The 22,065-nt window shown below is 45.9% G+C and overlaps 1 protein-coding gene across 1 annotated transcript; it reads right to left on the reverse strand.

Moving 5' to 3' along the window:
- Positions 1-3,906: 3,906 nt before the first annotated feature.
- Positions 3,907-12,117, reverse strand: Cckar (cholecystokinin A receptor). Its single transcript, XM_027938949.2, has 5 exons — positions 12,003-12,117; positions 11,099-11,350; positions 7,866-8,127; positions 5,431-5,558; positions 3,907-4,442 (listed from the first exon to the last, which is right to left on the reverse strand). The coding sequence occupies exons 1-5, from the start codon at positions 12,112-12,114 to the stop codon at positions 3,907-3,909; spliced, it is 1,290 nt and encodes a 429-aa protein (XP_027794750.1). The 5' UTR covers positions 12,115-12,117.
- Positions 12,118-22,065: the final 9,948 nt, after the last annotated feature.

Here is a 22,065-nt window from a genome sequence, read left to right on the forward strand (position 1 = left end):
TCACAGAGACTTGCCTATATGGACCAGGGCTCAATAAATGTTGGTGTCCCTGTCCTTCCTAGGCCAAATTTATTAGGGGAGTGGATATTTGTGTCCATATTTCAGCTGCAATGGGGCTGGTGTTCAGGGATCAGCCTCCACCAGTCGCTCTGGGAAGCTGTGAACTAGAAGAGCTGGGAGTTTGGAGACTCCTTTCTGGGACTTGGCCCCTCTCCCTGACAGTCTTCCTCGGAGGCGTTTGTAAGCTTGGGTGTCAAGGACCTGCTCTAATCTCTAAGCCAATACAAAGCCAGCGAAATTAAAGGGGTGGGTGGGGAACAATAAAGGACAGCAAACTCTGCCCCTCCAAGTCATACAGCATCAGATATGAAGCCACAACCCCTCCTCCCTCAATATGCACAGGAGGAGACAGGTCCCCAGGCAGGGGATGTGACTTGGCCTGTCATCATACAGCCGGTTAGTGACAGTCACTGAGATTGGGAAACAGATCTCTGGACTTTACCTCTTTACCCACAGAAGTGGTTTTTAGGGTCATCAATCTAGCAAGCAAGATGTGCGGGATGTCACATACTGTGTGGTTGGGAGGAAAGAGAATACCACTTCCTGCTCAGCTTCACCTAATCAAGCTTCACTGCCACTGCCCAGGAAGCCCTGGCTGGGAAGGTGTGCCCTGCCCACGTGCCCTGCCTGAGAAGGGCCTGCACGGAGAACAATCTATTCAGTTTCTTTCATTCATTCACTCACTCACTCATCCTCTATTCTTGAAGCATTTGTTGAGAGTCTGTAGTGGGCTAGGGGGGAGCTGGGTTCTTGAGCATGAAGTAGAAATGTCTGTCTGTTTACTCATTCAAAGGCAATGAGATCAGGGATATCAGAGCTAAGGACTCTACCAACCAGGAGCTCCCAGCCCTTGTTACCCCATCAACAGCAACGACACCTCCCTTTAGTAACATCATGGATTACATTCACCCTTTACCTACACACACACACACACCACCGAGGAGAGAGAGGACACAGCCAAGGCTATGGGAAGAGGGAGGGAAAGGTCCCACCCACTGTCCCACTTCAGGATCTTGGGTGAGATGCATATGGACTGGGAAAAGTCTAGTAGAAATTCTGCTCTTCCCACCCCCACAAATGAGTCTTCCCCACAGCTGCAGACAGAAAGAGAGGCCACCCAAAGCACAGGAGGAGTGACAGTAGTCACTACATTTATTGAACACTTACTGTATGCATTTACTGGCAAAACACAGGAGGGAAGTACAACGGAGGCTCAACTCATCACTCATTTCATGGGGATCACATTTTGCTTGAACGGAGCAGACACTATTAAGCATACAGGGACATGTGTAACCAAGCTCTGGAAATCCAGGCACTGCTCTTTTTACCCCCAAAAGTATGTTAGGAGAGGTTACCACGGTGACTGGAGCACAAGAAGTCACTGAGACACACAATTTAATTAAAGAGCAGAGACACAACTCTCCATTCCAGTGCTCTAACTCACCACTCCGGTGATGAAGGAAAGTACCAAAGACACTGGAAAAATACCATAAAATTGATGTACTTGTTTTCTTAACTCTATTGGCCGATTCAGTTTAAAGTCAAATTAGTAAACTACTTTAGCTTGGAATAGAGGCAGTAAGCAAAGTATGAGAGGAGCATTATATTTAAAAAGTTTTAATCAGCAAAACAAACCTTTCCAAAGATCAGATTCTGAAAGTTAATAGCTTTTTTCCCTCTTTGTACAAAAAAGCTTCCCTTAAGCGAAAGACCTACCAATAAATTAATTTATGTTGGGAATCTTATATATATATATTTTTTACATGCTTTTTCAAAGTTTTCAGGGTAGCGTTGCTATATAAAATGCAAGATGTATTTTAGTGCATGGAACATACTCATGCTAAGAACTACTGATTGCTTATCTATTAGAATTTAGCTGTGCATCTGTATTTTTATTAGCTAAATCTGGGAACTTTATTTTCAGGATAACATATCTTTGGAACTTCCAGAGGTTTCCAATAGTGGGGGATTACTAATTTATCTTCATTTATATGCTAATTACTGCCAGAGGAGAAGACTTATTCTTCTCACAGGAAAATTGTAGCTAGTGTAGGACATACTCAAATATTGGAGCTATTTTTATTTTTTAGGCCTTTTATCATTACTATTTTAGCAGTGCACATTTTAGTTGATTGAACTTTTACTTGAAATCTTTAAGACTGTGGTCAGAGGAAGGAATGCTGTAGCTTAAAAACCCTCATGTAGATTACCGGCTATTAAGCAAAAGCAGTGCTCACATTTTGCCAAATTCTACAATGTCCTTTACCCATCACTTCTTGTCACGCTCTTCTGTTCCCCTTCCACCTTTTTTTTTTGACAATAGAAATCCCTCACCCTATACCACCCAGAGCATCAGGCCTGGATCAGTGTTTGGTTATGGCCCCTGAAAGAAGAAGCAAAAGACAAGCTCACTTCTTCTCAGATACTTGGAGGCGTGAAGCTGGGGACTTCCTTTTTTAAAATTTGTGTACTTGTTTACTTCCCATGCTAGCATGCAAGCATGCTTCTGTCAAAGTGGTCTGCATTTTTAAAAATATGTCCATATTAATTTATCTAAACAAAGAGGACAAGGTTACTCTTAAAAGAAAAACAAAGCAGTGCTTGTAGACTAGACTGGTACATACTATTCTAGAAATGCACTTCTTGGTATCTGAGTGTGTAATGCACATCTTGTTTTAAATTGATATTTCTTAGAGGAGAGAGGTTTCAACATTAACTTTGCCAAGAACAAGTTCACATGAAGGATAATAAAATGATTAATACTAGCTGAATTCCAACATCCATTAATAATTCTATTTTTAAACAACAAAGAGTTTCCTTATATGTAAAGACCATGATTATATGTCCAATGTATATACACACATACAATTAACTGGTTATTAGCAAGTTGCATTTAGAAACATAGACAGTGTTGGCATTCAAAAGCTGTTTGCTGACTACCTCCAATTATGATGAGTCTTCTTTGGGGGCTTGACTATAGACATTTTTACCCTTGGCCTTACAATTCTCCTGTACCTGGAAAGTCCTTCTGGAAGAGGAAGTATAGATGAATATGAAAAATTAGTGAAGGCAAAGAAATTATGATGTTAAATTACCACATGAAGGAGAAGTTAAGCAATCTATATCACGAAAGTAGCAAAAACATCCTATGCACCTTCTGCTGCTCAACATTCTGTATGGTAAGATCACATTCCATCTGGCTATTTCCTTGTATTCTCTTCTCTTTGTGGAAACATGAGCTCTGAATTCTGTGTTTCAGAAAACATTCTTTTTGCTCGTCTGATGACAACATGGGCCTCTGTCCTGAGTAACTTCAAGATGAAAAAAAAAAAAAATCATATTGTTCTCTTCCTACAAAAATGGTCAGAGGAGGTCTGCTTTCTTCTCTTGGTGGAGGTTACTGTATGTAGTGAAAGCCCAGGGTACTCCCTGGGGGCAAGGAGCTTTCACCGCTCTTCAGTAGCAGAAGAAACAGAGAATAGAAGTATCACTACCAGAAGCAAGAACCCACCTTGGGTGTTCCAGAACCTTCTGAAGCTCAGCAGGGTCTGAATCTCCACTTTGAACAGGTGCTTGGTAATTACATTTGCAGCCTGAACCTGGGGGACTCCCACCAGCTTGCTGAGGCTTTCTGATGGTGAATGTTACTGGGAATGTCTTGCCTTGACCTAACTGGAAACCAAGTCAGGGCCCCCCTCCCCCGCCAGTGCATCTCCTTCTGGAACTGGAGGAAGGATGAAAAGCAGCCAGGGAAGGCTTCCATAGGACATGGGGCCTGCCTGCTGCACTTCCCTCCTCCTCCCGCTCCCTGGCCCCCTCCTCCCAGCGCAGTGGAGGGCAGGCCGCTCACCGGGGTGCAGCAGAGGCGCTCATGTGGCTGTAGGAGTACCTGGACAGGGACGCCCCCGAGGTCCTGCCTTCCTCCTCCTCTCCCACCTCTCCTCTCGCCCCCGGGGGCCCCGGGTTGGGGCAGCAGGGAAAGGTGGCCATGAAGCCGAGGCGGAACCGTTTGTTCATGAAGCAGTAGATGATGGGGTTCACACAGGAGGAGGTGTAGGAGAGCAGGAGGATGAAGGAGATGGGGGTCCCTGAGAGGTGGCGCTCGGCAGAGGTGGTGTCATAGGCCCGCCAGGCGTTGGCGCTGAAGATGGGCATCCAGCACAGGAAGAAGAGGACCACGATGACCATGAGCATGCGGATGACCCGCTTCTTGGCCATCAGGTTGGCGGCCGAGCTGCTGCTCCGGACGCGGTGGAGCCTGCCGCTGCCGCTGCGGGTGGACAGCTGCTGGAGCTCCAGCCTCCTCGGGGACCGGGACTTCTGCAGGTAGCAGCCGTCGCTGTCCTCGAATCGGCTGCCACTGCCCGTGCTCGGTTTCCTCTCTGGGAGGGCAAGGGACATCACTTATTGCTCAGGAAGGGTCATGCCAGACAGAGGGCATGGAGCCTCAGCCTCCCTCCATCTGGGAGGCCAAGACAAACCTGAACTGGAGAATTAGACAGGCCACCTTGACCTACACTGACCTTGGGTAAGAATTGATCTGTACTAGTTCTCTCCTTGGAATGAAAAGCCACTTAAAACTAGTGTGTGTGTGTGTGTGTGTGTGTACACAAATAAAATGTAATGTGATTTTAATAATATATGTGAATGACACAATGTATAATAATACCTGGGACAAAATAGTATAAGGATAGAAATTATTAGATAATTTTCCTGGTCCCCAGGGGAAGCTCCTGCTTGCTTGCTAAGTTTCAGAGAGTTTTTATTGTGAGGAATCTAGATAGTGAGAAAGAGTCAAGGAAACCCACAGAAGTCAGAGAGACTAAGTTATCTACATAGTAAAAAGCCAAGTGAGGAGGTGGAGTGAGAAGGAAGAGGCTATGTCAACACAGGTGTTGGTACAATTTTAGTGAGTGGGGAAGGGGTCAGGCTTTGTGGTCACTGCAGAGTGAGCATGAGAGGGGGGAGAGAGGATGGGGCTTGTGGAGTGTGGGTCAGATCTCTTCTGAGGCCTTTGGAGAGACCCAAACACAGGCCAGGATTATGATTAGCTTTGGTTATTGCAGGGTGTCCACTTGAATACAGGGGGACGAAAGGTCTGGGACGTGTGGCTCTCTGCTGATAATTGGGTGATATGTGTATTATCTCTTTTTATTCCTCTTGGTACCCTTTTGAAAGGAATTATTTACCCATCTTATAGATGAAGAAATAGAGGGTGGGAACCAATCCTGGGCCTATGACACAGAGTTTCATAAGAATTGTCTTCAAAGACTTCCGTATACTCTGTGAATGGTCTGGTGTGTCCTCTCAAGTCAAGACAACACGCTTTCATGCTCTTTTGACGTAAACAGACAGTTAAAAGATATTTACCTTTAGCAGATTTCTTCTGGCTAGCATCAAATTTTATTCCTTGATAGAGTTCCAAAGAGATTAATCCGTATGCCACCATCATCACAATTCCAGGAATAAGAAAGAGGATGAGCAGCAGGAATGTGTGCCTAATAAAATTGAAAGAAATCCAATTACCAGCAACTCTGGACCTTCAGACTCAAATGGGAAGGGATGATCTGGGGGCATCTTTATTTGAGCTGGTCTGAGCAGACACATTCATTACTAGTCTTTAATACCCTTGAAAATTCCATGTCTGGAGGTTCCGTCATTAGAAGTTGTTTTCGTCTTTTCTTTTTTTAGATGGAACGTCTTGTGAAGGACGAGTCAAATTGAAAAAGGTTGGCATGATTTTGTGCCTGGAACAAGTTTACATGTTAGAAAATAATAAAAATCCGGGCTTGGTGATGTATGCATGTGACCCCAGATGTCAGGTGTCTGGGACAGAGGGTAGAGAAGCTTGAGGACAGCCTAAGTGACCTAGGGAGACCCTATCTTAAAAAAAAAAAAAAAAGACAATAACAGGGAAGGGGATGGGAATAGGAAAGAGAGTAGAATGGATCAGACATTACTTTCCTATGTTCATACATGAATATCACATTATGTACAACCACAAGAATGGGAAGTTATACTCCATGTATGTATGATATGTCAAAATACATCCTATAGGCATGTATATCTAAAAATAATAAATTAAAAATACATTTAAAAAATAATAGTAGCTTAAAAATGAGAATATGTGATTTATACATTGTATATGTCACCAAAAATAATAATCATAATAATAGAGATTACATTCTTTGATGATTTGTAATATGTGCTAAACACCAGGTTAAACATTTTACATAAAATAGTACATTTAACTCCCATAATAACCTTTGAAGTAGACACTATTATTCTAATTCCTATTTCAGAGAAGAGGAAATTGAGACCTAAATAACGCGTCTAAAGTCACGCAGCTAGTGACAGAGTTGAAATTTGAACCCAAGCAATACAACTCTGGAGTTACTACTCATAAGCATCACAATATACAGTTTGTTGACTTTATAGCAAGAGAATAATCAAATGCCTACACAGGGGTGATAGAAAATCTCCTTTTTGTTTTATGAAATATGGCATCCTGTCTCTTTCTGACCCCCCAGCAGCTCAAAGATTTCCTTGGGTGTTTATTCTCCACGGTGGCATGCTTGGTAGAGTGCCTGGCTGGGTAGAACTCTGCTTCCTCTAAACACATTTGTTTCCCGAGGCACCGCGGCCTCCTCTCTATGAGTCCGTCCCCTAAATCACTTCTGCAGCCTGGCAAGTGTAAGGCTGCAAAATTAGGCCATCAAATTGTCAGAGGCTGACCGCGGCTGGGCCATTTCTCATCACAACTGGACATGTTGATAAGAATCCTTTTCAGGTCTTAGAGATATCCCTCTCCTTTGTAACATAATTTTTTTTTTAATTATAGGTGGACACAATATCTTTTTTATTTTTATGTGGTGCTGAGGATGGAGCCCAGTGCCTCACACATGCTAGGCGAGCACTCTACCTCTGAGCACAACCTCAGCCCATGTAGCATAATTCTTTGTGTGTGTGCGTGTGCTACTCGGTTAAAATGAAAAGAGGAAGGCAGAGAAGATCTCCGTCTTGAGCCTCTGTTTCTGAATGCCTGCTTCTGGCTTCTAAAACATGCTTGGAATTAGTAAACATGATGCTCTGTATTTGTATCGCCTCTTTATAAAGACATTTTTCTACTCATGTTCTTACTGGAGCCTTTAGAGCCACCCAATACGGTAGATTTATTGTATTAATCCCTTGCAGAGGTGAAGACCCTGAGGCCTAGGGCACCGTGTGAACTTTCCCAGAGTTACCCAGCTAGTAAGCCAAGGAACAGGTATTAGAATCTCGCCTTTCTCTGGTCAAGTGTTCTGAGCAAGCATCACAATGCAGCTCTAATAGCCACGCAGGACCTGGGAGTCACTCTCTGTTCTATCTTCAGTTCTTTAGAAAATTGTAGCTTTCTGAGTCACCTGGCTTAAACCTCCACTGGACCTTTTGCAAGCATACTGCAGAGTCGATAAGCTTAGAGGCTCTGCTCCATGTGAGTTTGGTTTATGAGTTTGGGCCACTTGACCTTTCCAGGACTCTGTTCCCTCATCTGTAAAATGGGCACAATGATATTATCTACCCTATAGGGTTTCAATAGTAATAGATTGAAGCAATCTACATATGGCATTTTAAAAAGAGCTTTCCAGCTGTGCGTTTGCTTACTCTTACTCTAGGATGAGGTTAGAATGCCTCATTAGGGGTTAGCAACTCAAAAAGTCTCCAGGACCCTGATCCCCCAAGTATTCTGGCCAAGGCATTCCAGATTTTCATGCTGCAGATGTATCAAGTTATATTTTAAAAAAATAAACACAGTGCCTCCTTACCAGGACTGCTGCATAACATCATTTGGCAGTAGGAAGCGGCACATATTTGCGGTCTGGTTGTTATTTTTGGTAAAAGGCACCAAGTTGCTATAAATGGGGTACGGAGTCATGATGGTAAAGGAGAGGCACCAGGTAGCAGCAATCACCTTCAGAGCGTGGGATTTCGTCTGCCAAACGCGGGACTGTAAGGGCCTACAAATTGCACCATATCTCTCCAGAGATATGGCCACCAGATTAAAGGTGGAAACACTCACAGAGGTGCCTGGGAAGGAAGAAAGAAGCTGATTATGTTGGCACTGAAATCCAAAGTTTATTTGCACTTTAGCTAAAGCATAAAGCATATCTGATCTGCACAGGTCTAATCTCAAAGGAGAATGCTCCAGGGGTAAAGAAATACTGTGCATGCATATTTCAGAAAGATGATCTATTCCCAGCTTTGTTCTGAAAGGATTTAAGGCAGTTAACAAAATGTATTTGCAAATACATCTCCCTGCCAATGTTGAGATAAGTTTATTGCGCTTTGATTGCAATTGAACTCTTGCCTAGGCTGAGGGTGCTCATTAATTAATAACAGGGGGATAAAAATATGGCGCCCCCCTACACAGAAACCTAAAGAAAAGCTCTGATTTTACACATGATCTGCTTGGTTAAATTAACCTTAAAAACCCAAGACTCTCAGGGCTCTGACCCAAAAGGTCACTGGGATTTGAGCTAGAAGCATTAATTTTTTGAAGGCTCTAGTACTTGTTATTTTTAAGACTGAAACATCCTACATTTTAAAATGTAGTTTGTTGAAAAAAAATATTCAGTAAAAAAATGCAAGAGAAATGTTCTATAGTACAATTAAAGATTTCTACAGATGAGAGAACTAGGGTTTTCCTTTTTGTTCTTTTGTTTTTCTGTATTTTATTAAGTGTACATCACCATTATAGTGGGAAATACATCTCACTTCAAAACATGTTCTTGGTCATAGTCAAAAAACTTAATTTCCCATAATTTTTATATTATGTATATATGTTTATTATAATGTCTTTAAATTACCCTTGAACCCTTCAGCTATGACTTCTGTCAACTCTTATCATTTCCTCTTACTATGATTTTTTTTCTTTTTGGTGCTGGGGATAATCTAGGGTCTTGGATATGCTAAGCAAGTGCTCTACCACTGAGCTAGGCCTTCAACCCCACTATGATTTCTTAAATCTCAGAATTAATGAAGAATTAGGAACAGAGGTTCTTAACCTGCCAACTTACCATGTGTATGGATATAAATTAATTATCTTTAGCTATGTACAAAAATTCTTTTTTCTAGGGAGCCTAGCCTAGCTGTCCTTAGAGTCTTAAAGAAGTTCTATCAATCCCCAAACCATTGTCACCCTACAGAACAACATTAAAGTGGACAGGACAGCCCCAAACTCTATCAGCTTGTGTAATGGGTCACACTGGGTAACTGTAAAACCCACTTTCACACTGTCGGGCAAGCACTCTTTTCTTTCTTTCTTTTTGCTACAAATTAGTAGTTTAATGAGTATTCATTGTTGATATTGAGGAGACCACAAATTTGACAGAAGACTAAATCGCTGAAATTAAAAATCTAACAAAGTCATATGACATTCCAAATACTTTCTGAATTGTCTTGATTTCCTATTTTGGTTATTTAATTTTTCTTTTTTTTTTCCTACTGTAATTTTTAAAAATTTAAAAGTTTTCTTATTAGAAGCCAAGTGAAATTCACATAGCACAAAGTTAACCATTTAAAGACAAACCCTTTCCTGGTGCTCATAACGTTGTGCAACCATGAAAGCAAGGGCTCCCTTTCAATCTTTCATGCACTCTGAGGAAGGTTCTCAAACAGAAGGACCCTACTGTGTACGTGGACAGGACTTGCAAATGTAAAGCACTCTGAAATGTTCGTCATTGTTAGCGCTTCATTGCTTAACAGTGATCCTTGTCATTTGTAAGTCCTTTTCTAAATGATAAGTTCAGAGTCGGCCTTGGACTCGGCTGACGTGTTCTTGGTTACTTGTCCCTGGCACGAGGCTCAGCAATTCATCTTCATTTTGTCTGTACTGAATCCCGCTTCCTCAGTTGGGAAAAATAAAGGCTTTTAAAGCTTTCCAGTCATTGAGGACTGCCCTCACCAGCTCAGTGCTGTATATTTTATAAGATTTGGGTCAGAACTAAAAACAAATCCCCTCTCATTTCCATTTCTCCCTTTCTCTCAATGAGTTTGCACAACAGGCAAGGGACAAGGCAATCTGGCAGACACAGGGGACCAAGAAACACATTCTTTCTTTCTTTTTTTTCAGCTTCAGGAGAACTACAGAAGTTGACAAACTAATGCTGTGTGCTCACACTGTGGTGGCCGCTAACCTGGGTCAAATCCCTGCTGTGTCACTTAGCGCCCGTGTGTCCTCAGGCACATTTTTGACTCTCTATGCTCTGTTCCTTCCTGATGAGAAAGGGAAGAATAACTGTATTTACTCCGTAGGGTGGTTGGAAGATAAAATAGGACCATGGAAATAAAAGCAATTAGCACAACATCGGATGCATTAAAAGCACCCACAAGATAGTAGCTCTTGAGATTTGTTCAATAATCGTCATTTTAATTTTGATTTGCATTAGCAGAGAGCTGCACTATCCTAGCCAGTCAGGGTCATTTCATTGACCACTGCCCCCAGAACACATTCTACTCCTCTTCAGGGACAGAGACTCTCTCTCTGCCTGAGCAGGTCCTAGCCCTATGAGGGGGAACAGTCTGGGAAGTGAATCCTGAGAGAAAAACTTGACCTGTGATAAAACTGGCTCAAAATAACCTCGTTCCCTAAGAAAATAAGAGGCCCAACCTCAGAGAACCCTCCTCCATGACCCTTACCATCCCTCGAAGCCCTGACCCAAGTTCAAGTTGGGAAGAGATCAGAATACGATGAATGGCATCCAGAAAGGCACAGACAGAACAGAAACTTGAAGACAGAACAGAAACAACAACCCCTTCTGTGTTTGCACATCAACTTCTGACACACGACAAGGAACCAACTTCTGGAGATGTGCGAGGACTGTCCTACCATTTAGCCATTGCCAGCGTCCTTGTCCTTGTGCACAGCCGGACACAGCCACGTGCTCTGTGTTTTCAAACTCAATGAGGCTCCCCTGCCCTCGCTACCAGGGCTTGGGAAGCTCTGGGCTGAGCAGGGGTCTGGGGAGAACTCTAGAAATAGTCACCTGCAGCAACTCACCCATGAAGTAGGTGGTGGTCTTGCAGACAGCACTCCCGAAGATGAAATCCTTGAGCAGGTTGGGGATGAGGTTGAAGGGCATGCAGAAGAGGCAGAGCATGAGGTCGCTGACAGCCAGGGACAGCAGGAAGATGTTGGTGACGGTCCTCATCCTCTTGTTCCGGATCAGCACGGTGATGACCAGCGTGTTCCCCAGCACGCTGAGCAGGAATATCAAGGAGTACAGGAAAATCTGTACTGCCGGCTGCCACTCTGCCGGGAGGGACGAGGTGATGGGAGCAGAATGTTAAAACCTCAGCGCACCAAGCGGATGGCTCCTTCCTGCCAACCTGTGCCCCCAGGGGTGGGCATCTTCAAACCCAAATAGTCCCGAACTGACATCCATCATTTTTGCAGAAACAAACTGAGAAAAGCACCGTGTGATTCAGTTGCTTCTAAAAGGTTGGTTTGTTAAAAGAGCTGCCCCGGGAAACCCTTTTTCTTAAGGACAACACTTCTGAATCGTGATGGCTTTCTCTCCTAGACACTGACCATTATTTTGCTTTAATTGCTTCTTCACGCCGGGTTTCCCCAAGAAAAGGCCGCTGCTGAATTGTGACAGTGCCCTTTCTGTCCGGCTTGTAAGTCCAGGCTTCTACACTTGTTCTCCTTTCTTGCTGCTCTCAGCTCTGCCTCACGCTGCCTTTGTCCCCTTCCTGTCCTGCACACGCGTCTCCAACTCTCCCATGACACACAATACCACTCTTTTGACTTTCGTCTGCTTTTGGTCTTCTAGCCAGACTTTGGCACGTATGACTCTGTCTCACAATGACTTTATTATATTTTCTTTATCAGTCTTGCCTGTGCTGACTTCTCCCTGAACTCAGTAGTTTTCTGAATTAAAAGAATCACTTCTGGCACCTACCTTTGGAGCGCCGGGGCTGATCCAAGCAGAACAGCGTCCCGTTGTCGAGCCCCAGTTCGCAGAGGGGAGCGACGTTGCTCCCATTCACGAGAAGGCTGTCGACCACGTCCATCCTTGCCTGCTGCTGCTCTCCAAGTGCCGGAGAGCCGGTGGATCGCTCACTCCAGGCTCATTCCTCTCCTGACAGCCTCCTCGGTGCACCCTGCCTGGAGGGGCAGGGAGGGAGCCGTGTCCAGGTGTGCCCTCCTTCAGCCATCCCTAAGGGCAGCTTGAGCTCTGCGCCCCGGCTGGGCAGGCATCTGCACTCCTGTGGTGGAAAGGCAGCTGGTGTGAGCCCAGCCTGCTCCACCTTCCAGGCCCACCCCTCCCGTGCCTGGCCAGTCTGAGGTCCCTGAGCAGCCTGGCTGCCAGTTAACCCTTCCCAGAATGTGCCGCTGTATACACACGCACGCACACACACTTCCGCCTGCACAGATGTGCACACAGGCACCGCTCTGGTACCTGTCTTCTCTGTAGAGGAACCTGTCACCATCCCCAACATGCAGGATGAAGCCCACGCTGGCTGGGTGAGGCAGGACCAATTAACATAGTAACAGATCCGACAATGCAGACCCTCAGGATGAAGGGACATGGAGGGACTGTGTTCCTACCTCCCTATAGAAAAGCAATTAGTGCCTTTTATCTTTGGAACAATGCCCAGCTGTGTGTGGACACAGCTCCTGGGTGGTGGTGCAGTTGTTACCAAGCTCAGCGCTGTCTCTGTGGTCTCTGCCCTTGTTAATCAGAAGAAGGGGGACACTTGAATACGGGTTCCTGGATCCCGACTACCACAAAGTGAGTAAGATTTCATTCATTCATTTTTCCATTCATACAGCACACACACTCACACACATACACACACACATACACACACACGCACACACACTTATGCACACGGAGAGCCTACCATTTGCAAGGCACTTTCTTAGCACATCAGCACATAATAAGTAAGATTGTCTCACATGGTGTTAAACACCATGAAGGAAGCTAAGCAGGGAGAGGTAATGGGCAGGAAAGGATTCAGGGTGCCAATTTAGATGGACAGTCAGGAAAGGCCTCCCTGAGAAGGGGATCATGATCTGAGATATAAGTGACAAGGAGGAGGAGGAAGGCTTATGAAGATCTGGGGAATGCTGTTTCTAGGTAGAAAGAATAAACCTTTTTTAAGTAGGGGTCACAGACAGTGCAAAGGCCCTGTGGTATGGTGGGAATGAGAGTGGCCTGTTTGAAGAAGAGATAGAAGTAGGAATAAGTGAAGAACAGATGATAGGAGGGGAGGTTAGAGTGGGGACCAGCTCAGGGGTCTGGGTCTTCCAGGAAGCCCTGTAGCCCTTGAAACCCCCTTGCCACCCATTGTACAGAGGGTCTCTTCAGTCTAGACACTTGGGCAGTGGATAACAGCATAGGAATCTGCTTTTCTGAGCCATACTTGGTCAGGCTGAGAGTTGATCTATTGGTCAGACTGAGAGAGAGCTCTGGGGCCCCTGTGCACTCACATGTGAGGTCTCTGCCGAGTTGCTGCCAGATGAACTGGCAGTTCCCCACCAGGGCTGAGGATGTGGGGCTGGGGAGACACAGTGGTACCTCCTCCCTTTGAAACCATGAACACCTGCTGTTTGGGGCAAATAATCTTAAAAACCATAAGTGGGAGGGACATTGGTGAAGCAATGAGTGGTTATTAGGACAAGCTTTGATCTCAGATCAGATGTGGGATCAGATCTCAGCCTCACGGTCTACCTGAAGGTAGCTCACTGGCTTAGCCTTCTTCATGTGTCAAATGAGATCAAAACGACTTCATAGATATTTGTAAGGAAGATTGAATGATTGACTCAGGACAGTGTCTGATGCACAAAAAGCTTTCACTGAATCATAGATGACAGTATTAATAGGCTTCCAATAATAATGGCTATTTTCTTTTTACAAAGAGGAGACTGAGATCCAGGGTGGCCCCTTGTTTTGCTGGTGAGAACCAGCGGAGGACATCCCCTGGGAGACTCAGCAAGCCCCATCCTCAGGCCACTTCCTGCAGCGTGGAAACTTCTCCATTATTCTAACATCCTGTGGCCCGTTTGGAGTTAGAGGTCTGCTCTCTGTTTCTCCTCCTGTCATGTGTCTGTTGGTCGACTTTTCCCCTGCAGCCTGCCCACTGGGAGCTGACCCTGAGCAGCAGTGTCCTGATCTGGGTAGGGAACAGCACTCAGGTTTGAGTCCTGGATACAGCTAGATGTCACCCCATTGCTGTTGCTGGTACAGGCTGCTTAATCTGCTTTTCCTGGGCAGGCATCACTGGCTACAGAGGGGCCCCTGAGCAGTTGGGGAAGCTGCCGGTCCCAAAGCCAGAAGAGCAGAGCTGACTGCCCCCCCACACCCCCTAACTAGAATGGAGACTAATTGGGGGCAAGTTCCTTCCTTTCGTCTCCCTCCTTCCCTTCATTCTTTATCTGATCTTCCACATCCATTGGTTGTTAAGAAGTGGGGGTGGGGTGCTAGAGATTCTGTATTATCACAAGGGGGATGCAGCATATCTGAGTGCTGGTTCACAAGTTTTAGTGCACATCCAAACTACGTAGGTTAGTGGTTAAAAAATTGGAGACTTACACAGGTTCAAAGCCAATCTCAGCAACTTAGTGAAGCACTAGGCAACTTAGGGAGACCCTGTCTCAAAATAAAAAATAAAAAGGACTGAGGAGGTGGCTCAGTGGTTAACTGCTCTAGGTTCAATCCCTGGTAACACACACACACACACACACACACACACACAAGGTGGAGATTTCCAGAATTACCTCCCAGAGATTCTGATAACTTCAGCCCCAAGGCCTGGGAATCAGCATTTGGGGACTTTTAAACCAATTTATGTTTTATTAGTGCATTTTTGTTTTATGTAATTATGAGGTTCATTTTGACATTTTCACAAATGCATAGTACATAATTTGCTCCATTTTGATTCTGGGAATCTGCCTTTTAATCCAGTAATCCTGGCAATTTGAAGACCCATGGGGAGGCTCCCTGGGAGCATGCAGAGTGGGCGGGCAGGCAGCAGGCTGAGGGGCTCTAAGCCTGGTCTTCACCACTGGCCAGTTGTGGAGCATGAACAAAGCACTTAACCCTTCCAAGTCTCAGTTTGCTCTTCTAGAAAATAGACATAAAATAATGCTACCTGTAAACAAAGTGGTACACAGCAAACAATCCCAGAACACAGTGCTGGATACTAATTGTTATTATTAATGGAAAAATAATTTTAGGGATGCTGTCTTTAGCCCTATTATCTTGGCCAGATGGATGGTCTGTCTCTCTAGTACACTAGTGTGGTGTATTGTGTGCGTGGTGTGTGTGTGTGTGTGAGAGAGAGAGAGAGAGAGGAGACTAAATGAGAAGCTAGGCCCTTTTGTGCCCTTTTAGGAATCAGCTCTGGTTCTCTTCCTCCTGGTGGTTTTGCTCTGGGCTGGTGAGCCAGGGTGATCTAACCGTTACACTAAAGAAGAGACGCCCGTGGCAAAGGCCAGAGTTTTCCAGGAAAAGCTGCTGCGTTCCCAGGTGTCAGTCCCCCTTTCACTCCTCAACAGGCGTCTATTGAGTGCCTTGTCAGTGGTGGGAGCTGCGCTAGGTGCTAGGGATCTGCAGCTATGCAGACACGTTCCTGTCCTCCTGAGGCCCGTCCACCACGGGAGATGTGCGATCAGCAGATTGGCAAACAGCAGTGCCTTCTCACTTGGTGCCCTGTCCTCTGGTGGGACGCTGCTCCAGGTTAAGTTGACGCACACGGGCGAAAGGGAGTCAGAACGGTTTGGGTTCCTCCCCCATCACTGAGACGTGTGATCCTGGGCAGAGCATAAGCCCACAGCCTCCTGCAAACCCTGTGGGTACGGGGCCTTTCTTTTTCGCCAAATACTGGTCTAGAAAGAGATAAAAATGAGGAATGGCAATGGGTTCCCGGAGAAATGAGATTAATCACTGCTCCCCACACCCTTCTCCCTCTTAAGGAGTGATCCTTCTCAACCCTGCAGAGCCCCGGGTGTACTTCTGTACTCATTGTAACATTATCTCATGCTCTTTGATTAAGAAAAAGAGACGGGTGCAATTCACGGGGCAGCATGACATTTCTTAAAGTCATCCTCCCTCTCAGCGGTCTCCCCACAGCCTGTTGCTCAGGGCGTCAATGTCTGAATTCCTCACCGCTCCTCGTGAGCAGCTCCTCCAGGCTGCAGCCTGACAGCCTTCTCCCCTTCCCTTCCCCTAGCCATCTCAGCCTTCTGGAAGTGGCTGAGTGGGACTCCCCTCTGGCTTCCCACTGGGTGCCAGCCAAGCTGCAGCCACCAGGGAGGGCAGGTGCCTGGGGCCACCTCCTGGCTGCTCTTCTTGGAGACATCCTGTCTGATAGTGGATCCTATCTGATGACAACCCACTCCTCACTACAGAGGAAGGCCAGACCACATCTGCCTGAGGCTGTCATTTGCCAGGCATGGGTCAAGTAGCTTTGCCTGAGTCTCCACTTCCTCACCTGTAAAATGGGTTCGCAGTGATCCACTCACCTCAGGGGCTGATGGGACATTAAATGTCATGGCATGTGTGAATAAATACCCAGTACATGCAAGACATGGCACCAGGGCTCAATAAACTTTTGTAATCCCAGTGGCTCGGGAGGCTGAGGCAGGAGGATCTCAAGTTCAAAGCCAGCCTCAGCAAAAGTGAGGTGTTCAGCAACTCAGTGATACCCTGTCTCTAAATAAAATACAAAATAGGGAATAGGGCTGGGATGTGGCTCAGTGGTCCAGTGCCCCTGAGTTCAATCCCTGGTACCCTCCCCCCCCAAAAGACAATAGAATAATGTACCATGGTGTATGTTGATAGGAACGTCAGAATCATCCTCATTGCTGCTGCCTCAAGATGATACTGTGTTAGTAGTTAGCAGGTGTCCTCCCAGCTCATCCTCTAAATGAGTTGTTTCGAAAACCAAAGAACTGGAGTAATACTCTGTATATGGTGCTCTTTCTACGTTCACTTTCTGAACATGCAATTTTAAGATAATTTTTTTTCTTCTAAATCAGAATTATAGCTCTGTAATGTTATGAGGAAATGTGTTTATTTCTTTTTAAAAAAATTCAGATAAAGGAGAAAGTAAAAAAAAATCCCATCATTCTGAGAATTTAAAAACGATTTTAATAAATATTATTTTGAACGTTCCTTTTGGTTTAATGCTGCAGTGGTTTGGTACTGCAGAGATGTCTGTTGTTCTATTAAGAATAGATACTTGAGTTTACTAAAATATTCCCAAATAGTTGGATGTTTAGGTTTTAGTTTTAGCTATTTGTCTTTATAAGTGGCACTGTGGTGAACACTTGTGCACACATATTTTTGCGGCATTTCTTATGCATTGGTGACTTCAGGACAGCCATCAGGCCACCTCCATAGGGGGTGGGGTCAGTGTGAATGTCATCCTGTGGCACTGTCCCTGGAAGGTCCTGGCCCCCTGGCAGGCCTGGGCAGCGGCTTCCCTGAGGACCATCCTGATGTGGAAGGCTGCTAGTAAGCCTGGCTTAGCATGTTTTTGTCAGGACTCAGCATTCTTGTAACATTTTCATTGAGCTACTTTAACACTGAAAAGGTACCTGGTTACTGCTTTAATTTGCGTGCTTTCCGTCCCCAGAGGTGCCTGCTGAGCCTCCTCTGTGTTGACTGTTATTTCTTCTTTTGTCACTTAATCAAATCTATGACAGCCCAGAGCATCCGTGACGATCATGGACTTTGCCCGATTCCTATCCGTCACCGCAGGTGCATGGAACACCACTCAGTGGCAGGAACTGATGAGGCTTCATCCCCAGCAGAGAGCGGGACCCTGTCTGTCCCCTCCTGAGCCCTTCTGAGGGACATAGCAGCCTGACATGTGAACAGAGGGAGTCAGGGTGGACAGTGTCACAAAGGGGAACAAGGCGGCTTGGGGGAGTGGTGGGGATCGGAGGGAATGAGCCACAGAACAGTCTGCGCAAGACCATTCCAGACGGGGTATTTATTGTGGTCTTAATGTTTTCTCTATCAAGCCATCGGAAGCCTATTTTAAAAAGGTGATGTTTAATTTATAAATGACTACCATAAACTGCTGCATGGAGGAGAGCCCGCTTCTCTTCCCTCCTTATATAGTCACAGGGTCCCTGGTTTTTACTTAGATACTTGATGTGGTAAGAATTAATGGTGTATTTTCACATAGCCCTATCCAGCTCCTTTGCAGCTAGATAGGGATATGTGACAAAGGTCTGGCCAATAGGAGGAAGGAATGAACATGCAGCTTCTGAGAAGTAACCTTACAAACAGGGAGTGTGCCCTTTGCTTTCTTTTTCATCTTTACTTTGAGTAGAATGAAGATTTGATTGCTGGAGCTGGAGCAGCCATCTCGCTCCACAAGATGGGTGTCTTTGTTGAGTATAGCAGGTCAAGAGAGTAGAGGGATTCTGGATCCCCAACAATCAATGTAGGTTTCAGCCCAAAGTGTTCACTGTGCTCGTCTCCCCAGCTATGGCCCTAGTGCATGTGACCCCTACCTCTCACACGGAAGATGGCAGGGCCTCCCTTCCCTGGTCTCCCTGCTTTTCCTGATCCCTTCTCCATGTAGTAGTCTGCCCGCTGTTTTTGAACTATCAACCAGAATGTCGTTCCTACTTAGAACTCTCCCGCCCAATCCAGGAAGGGCCAGCAGGACGAGGATGATCCTTCCTCCCTCTGTGGTCTCCTCTTGCACCCTTCCCCAGCACCCACCTCTCTTTCTCCCTGGGCCAACCTCTCAGCCTGTATCCTCCGCCTCCTCCAGAGTCTTTGTTCTCCCTATCTGGACGGTTCTGCCCACCGTAGTCGTACCCCCATTAACCACGCCACCCACACGGCTGCCTCCTCCTCTGGAGGACTCTCCCATGGGACCAGACCAGAACAGGTTTCCCTGTCGGATGCTTCCGTGGCTCCAGGGTCCTTTCTCTCACAGCCCTCAGTGTGGTTTGGAATATTCTGTTCGTGTGATTTTTGAGTCCCATCTGTCTCCCCACTAGAGTGAAGCTCTATGAAGACAGGAGCCCTGAGCTTTGCATGTCGCTATAGTAACCCCTCCATGCCCCACAAAACCCCCTGGAGATAGATATTGTAGTTCCCTTTTGCAGACGAGGCATGCAGACCCGTAGGATTGGTGCCAAAGGCCACACTCCTTTCATTACACGGATACGGCATAAGTGTTACCAGAACAATTCTCCAGGTCTGATGGGGGCAGAGGCCAATAGTGACTCTCACTCCTGTGTGGTCCTCAGCTCGATGGTGGAGGGGGCTCGTGAGCCTCCAAGGCTCAGGGCACGAGTCTCTGAGTGGAATTTCAGATGCATGGCAGAAACTGGCAGAGACGTATGGGTCTCCCTGCAGTTGGGAGTCAACGGGAAGCCAAAGTGGATTACCCTAGAATGTTTCACCCCAGGGCCACGCAGGGAGGATGCCAGGAGGGACCTGCTAAGAGAGCAGCTGGGAGGATGCTAGTCTGTGTCCCTGCTGTGCCGCTCCGCGGATCCTCCTCGGGCCGGTCCATCGCTGACCTCCCTCACTCTGTGTTTCTGGTTCTTGTCCCTAAGGTCCAGATCATAGTGTACAACTCGCCAGGTCACATGGTCTCATGGTGTGTGTGACAGTTTGGTCTGAACTCCAGAGAGATGCAGGAGAACCCTCTGGAATCCCCCATGAGAGCCCAGGGACAGGATGCTTCTCCATCTGTCCTTGCCCAGGGATCCTTGAGGACCAGTGGCACAGGTGAGGACGGAGCACCCAAGCGCCCCCTCTGGGGCCAGATGGCAGAAAGCTCCTGTGGAAATCCCATCAACTGCGGCCACCAGCCCCCGTCCAAAGGCCTCTTCCCTTTCTTTTTGCCTCTGAAAATTGAGAGACAAAAGCCCCCAGGAAAACCAGAGGGTGTGAGGGCCAGATGTGCCTCTGGGGGGTGGCAAGAAGTCTATGTCTCAGCTCAGCCTCCAGTTGCCCTACTACCACACGGTTATCACCGTCCCTGGTCGGTCCCCTTACGTCAGGCTGGGGCTGCTGAGCACCCTGAGGTCACCAAAACCCCGAGGTGCACATGCCTCAGTGGTGTGGGTAGCACACAGCCTGCCTCTTACAGGGACCGTTCAGAGTCACGCGCAGAGGGCATCTGGTCCACCCACATGTCCCCGTTCTATTTTAGGGTCGTAACAGCTACTGAGTCCATTAGCTGGACTAACAGTGAAAGCAATCAGAGATATAAGTGGCCTGAAGTGTTGAGGCACACAAGGCTTATCTGGCCTGATTCCTGGGGAAGTGGGGCTGAATGAGACTCTTGATTTCAGCTCCCTCATGACCCAACAGACAAAGGAGCATCAGATTTAAGGACGAAAAATATATCCGTTTTATGTCAGTCAATAATCCAAGCTTGGATTTGAAATTTGGTCACCTCAGAAAGCCCTCCACAGTGAGGTCCTCAGACTTTCCACAGTGGACTGGAGGCTCCTGAGGGCAGCGCCCTGTAGGCCCTGGTCACACCCGTTGTACCTCCAGCCCTCTCTCCAATGTCTAGTGCACTGTACGCATTCACTAAAGATGGGAGGACTGGTGTCATTCAATGTCACTTATCATCCCCACAGATGGAAGACAACTTAAAAGTCTGAAATTACAGGATTTTCAGACTGGGTCAAATCAGTTTTATTCGTGACAAACATATTTTGAGAACTCAAGTCTTTTTAATGAATTGCTTTTCCCCACCCATTAATAATGGAACAACAACAAAAATAATAACAACCGACCTTTTTTTGCGCTCAATTTCAAGTGCCTTATGCACGTTGGCTCATCTGGTCCTCACTTACCCTCAGGAGAGACTCTTGCTGTGGGGCCCGTTTTCCCCAGAGGCTGAGACACTTTCCCAAGGCAACAATAGAACAGCAACATTTCCCACTAAAGTTGTTCTTGACCTTCTCTGGGTCTCGGACCCAGCTTTGGACTGAATGCTTGCGCCCCTACCCCATTCACGGGTCAAGTCCTAACCTCCCCAAGTCCTGGCTTTTGGAGATTGGGCTTTTGGGAAGGTGATCAGGTCACAAAGAGTGCCCTCCTGTCACAGGACGATGTAGTAACCTTCTGTCTGTGAACCAGGAAGTGGGCCTTCACCAGATCTGAGTCTGCCTTGATCTTGGAGGCGTTACCACCTTCAGAGCTGTAAGAAATAAATGCCTGTCTGTGGGTTATAAGCCAGACTAGTCCATAGGGTGTTTTTTTTTTTTTTCCCATAAGCAGCCAGGATGGACTAAGTGATATATGCCTTTGGGAATCCAATATTATGAATCTCTATTAAAAAAAAGAAAGAAAGTGCACTCCCCAACACACATACAAAGTGCACATAACTTTAGGAAGTTCATGAACTTGTTCACCAGGAACCATAGATTGAGAACCAATTTAACAACATCCTCAGGCCCTGAGGTTTCTGGTTTCTTTCTCTTTTATTAAAAGTATTGTTAGTTATGAGGTAATACAGTGTTATATCTTCTCTAATGAAAATTCAAATTTTAGATGTCTAAATTCCCTATTACCCAAATACAAGTCCCTTCCTCAAAATAACCATTGTGATCATCTCACTTTATATATTTTTTTAAAAAACCTGTTAAATGCCAATATATCTATGAAAATTATGTGATAAGGTTGTATATCATGAGGGAGTTTACCCAAGTGATACTATATTGCTTTTTTTTTCCTGGAAATTGACCTTTTTTAGTTTCCTGTGTATTCCATGATGTACCACACCATAGCTCAGGTCTTGCTAACTGATTTTAGGTTGTTTCTAGTATTTTTCTATTCCAAACAAAGCTGCACAGAAAACTTTTGTGTATTTTTCTCAGCCACTTGGGCAGGTGTTTCTCTCAAAGAAACATCAAAATAGTAGAATTACTGAGTCATAGAATATGTGCATTTCAAAATATATAAATGAGCCAGGTATGGTAGCACATACCCGTAATCCCAGCAGCTTGGGAGGCTGAGGCAGGAG

Source organism: Marmota flaviventris, chromosome 7, assembly GCF_047511675.1.
Source record: "Marmota flaviventris isolate mMarFla1 chromosome 7, mMarFla1.hap1, whole genome shotgun sequence".
NCBI lineage: Eukaryota > Metazoa > Chordata > Mammalia > Rodentia > Sciuridae > Marmota > Marmota flaviventris.

Excerpts from the sequence above, each read along its gene's own strand:
- Cckar (XM_027938949.2), bottom strand. The coding sequence starts at position 12,114 with ATGGACGTGGTCGACAGCCTTCTCGTGAATGGGAGCAACGTCGCTCCC. Across the intron at positions 11,351-12,002 it reads TCAGCCCCGGCGCTCCAAAG|AGTGGCAGCCGGCAGTACAG; the intron begins GTAGGTGCCAGA and ends CCCTCCCGGCAG. Across the intron at positions 5,559-7,865 it reads GATGTTATGCAGCAGTCCTG|GCACACATTCCTGCTGCTCA; the intron begins GTAAGGAGGCAC and ends CAATTTTATTAG.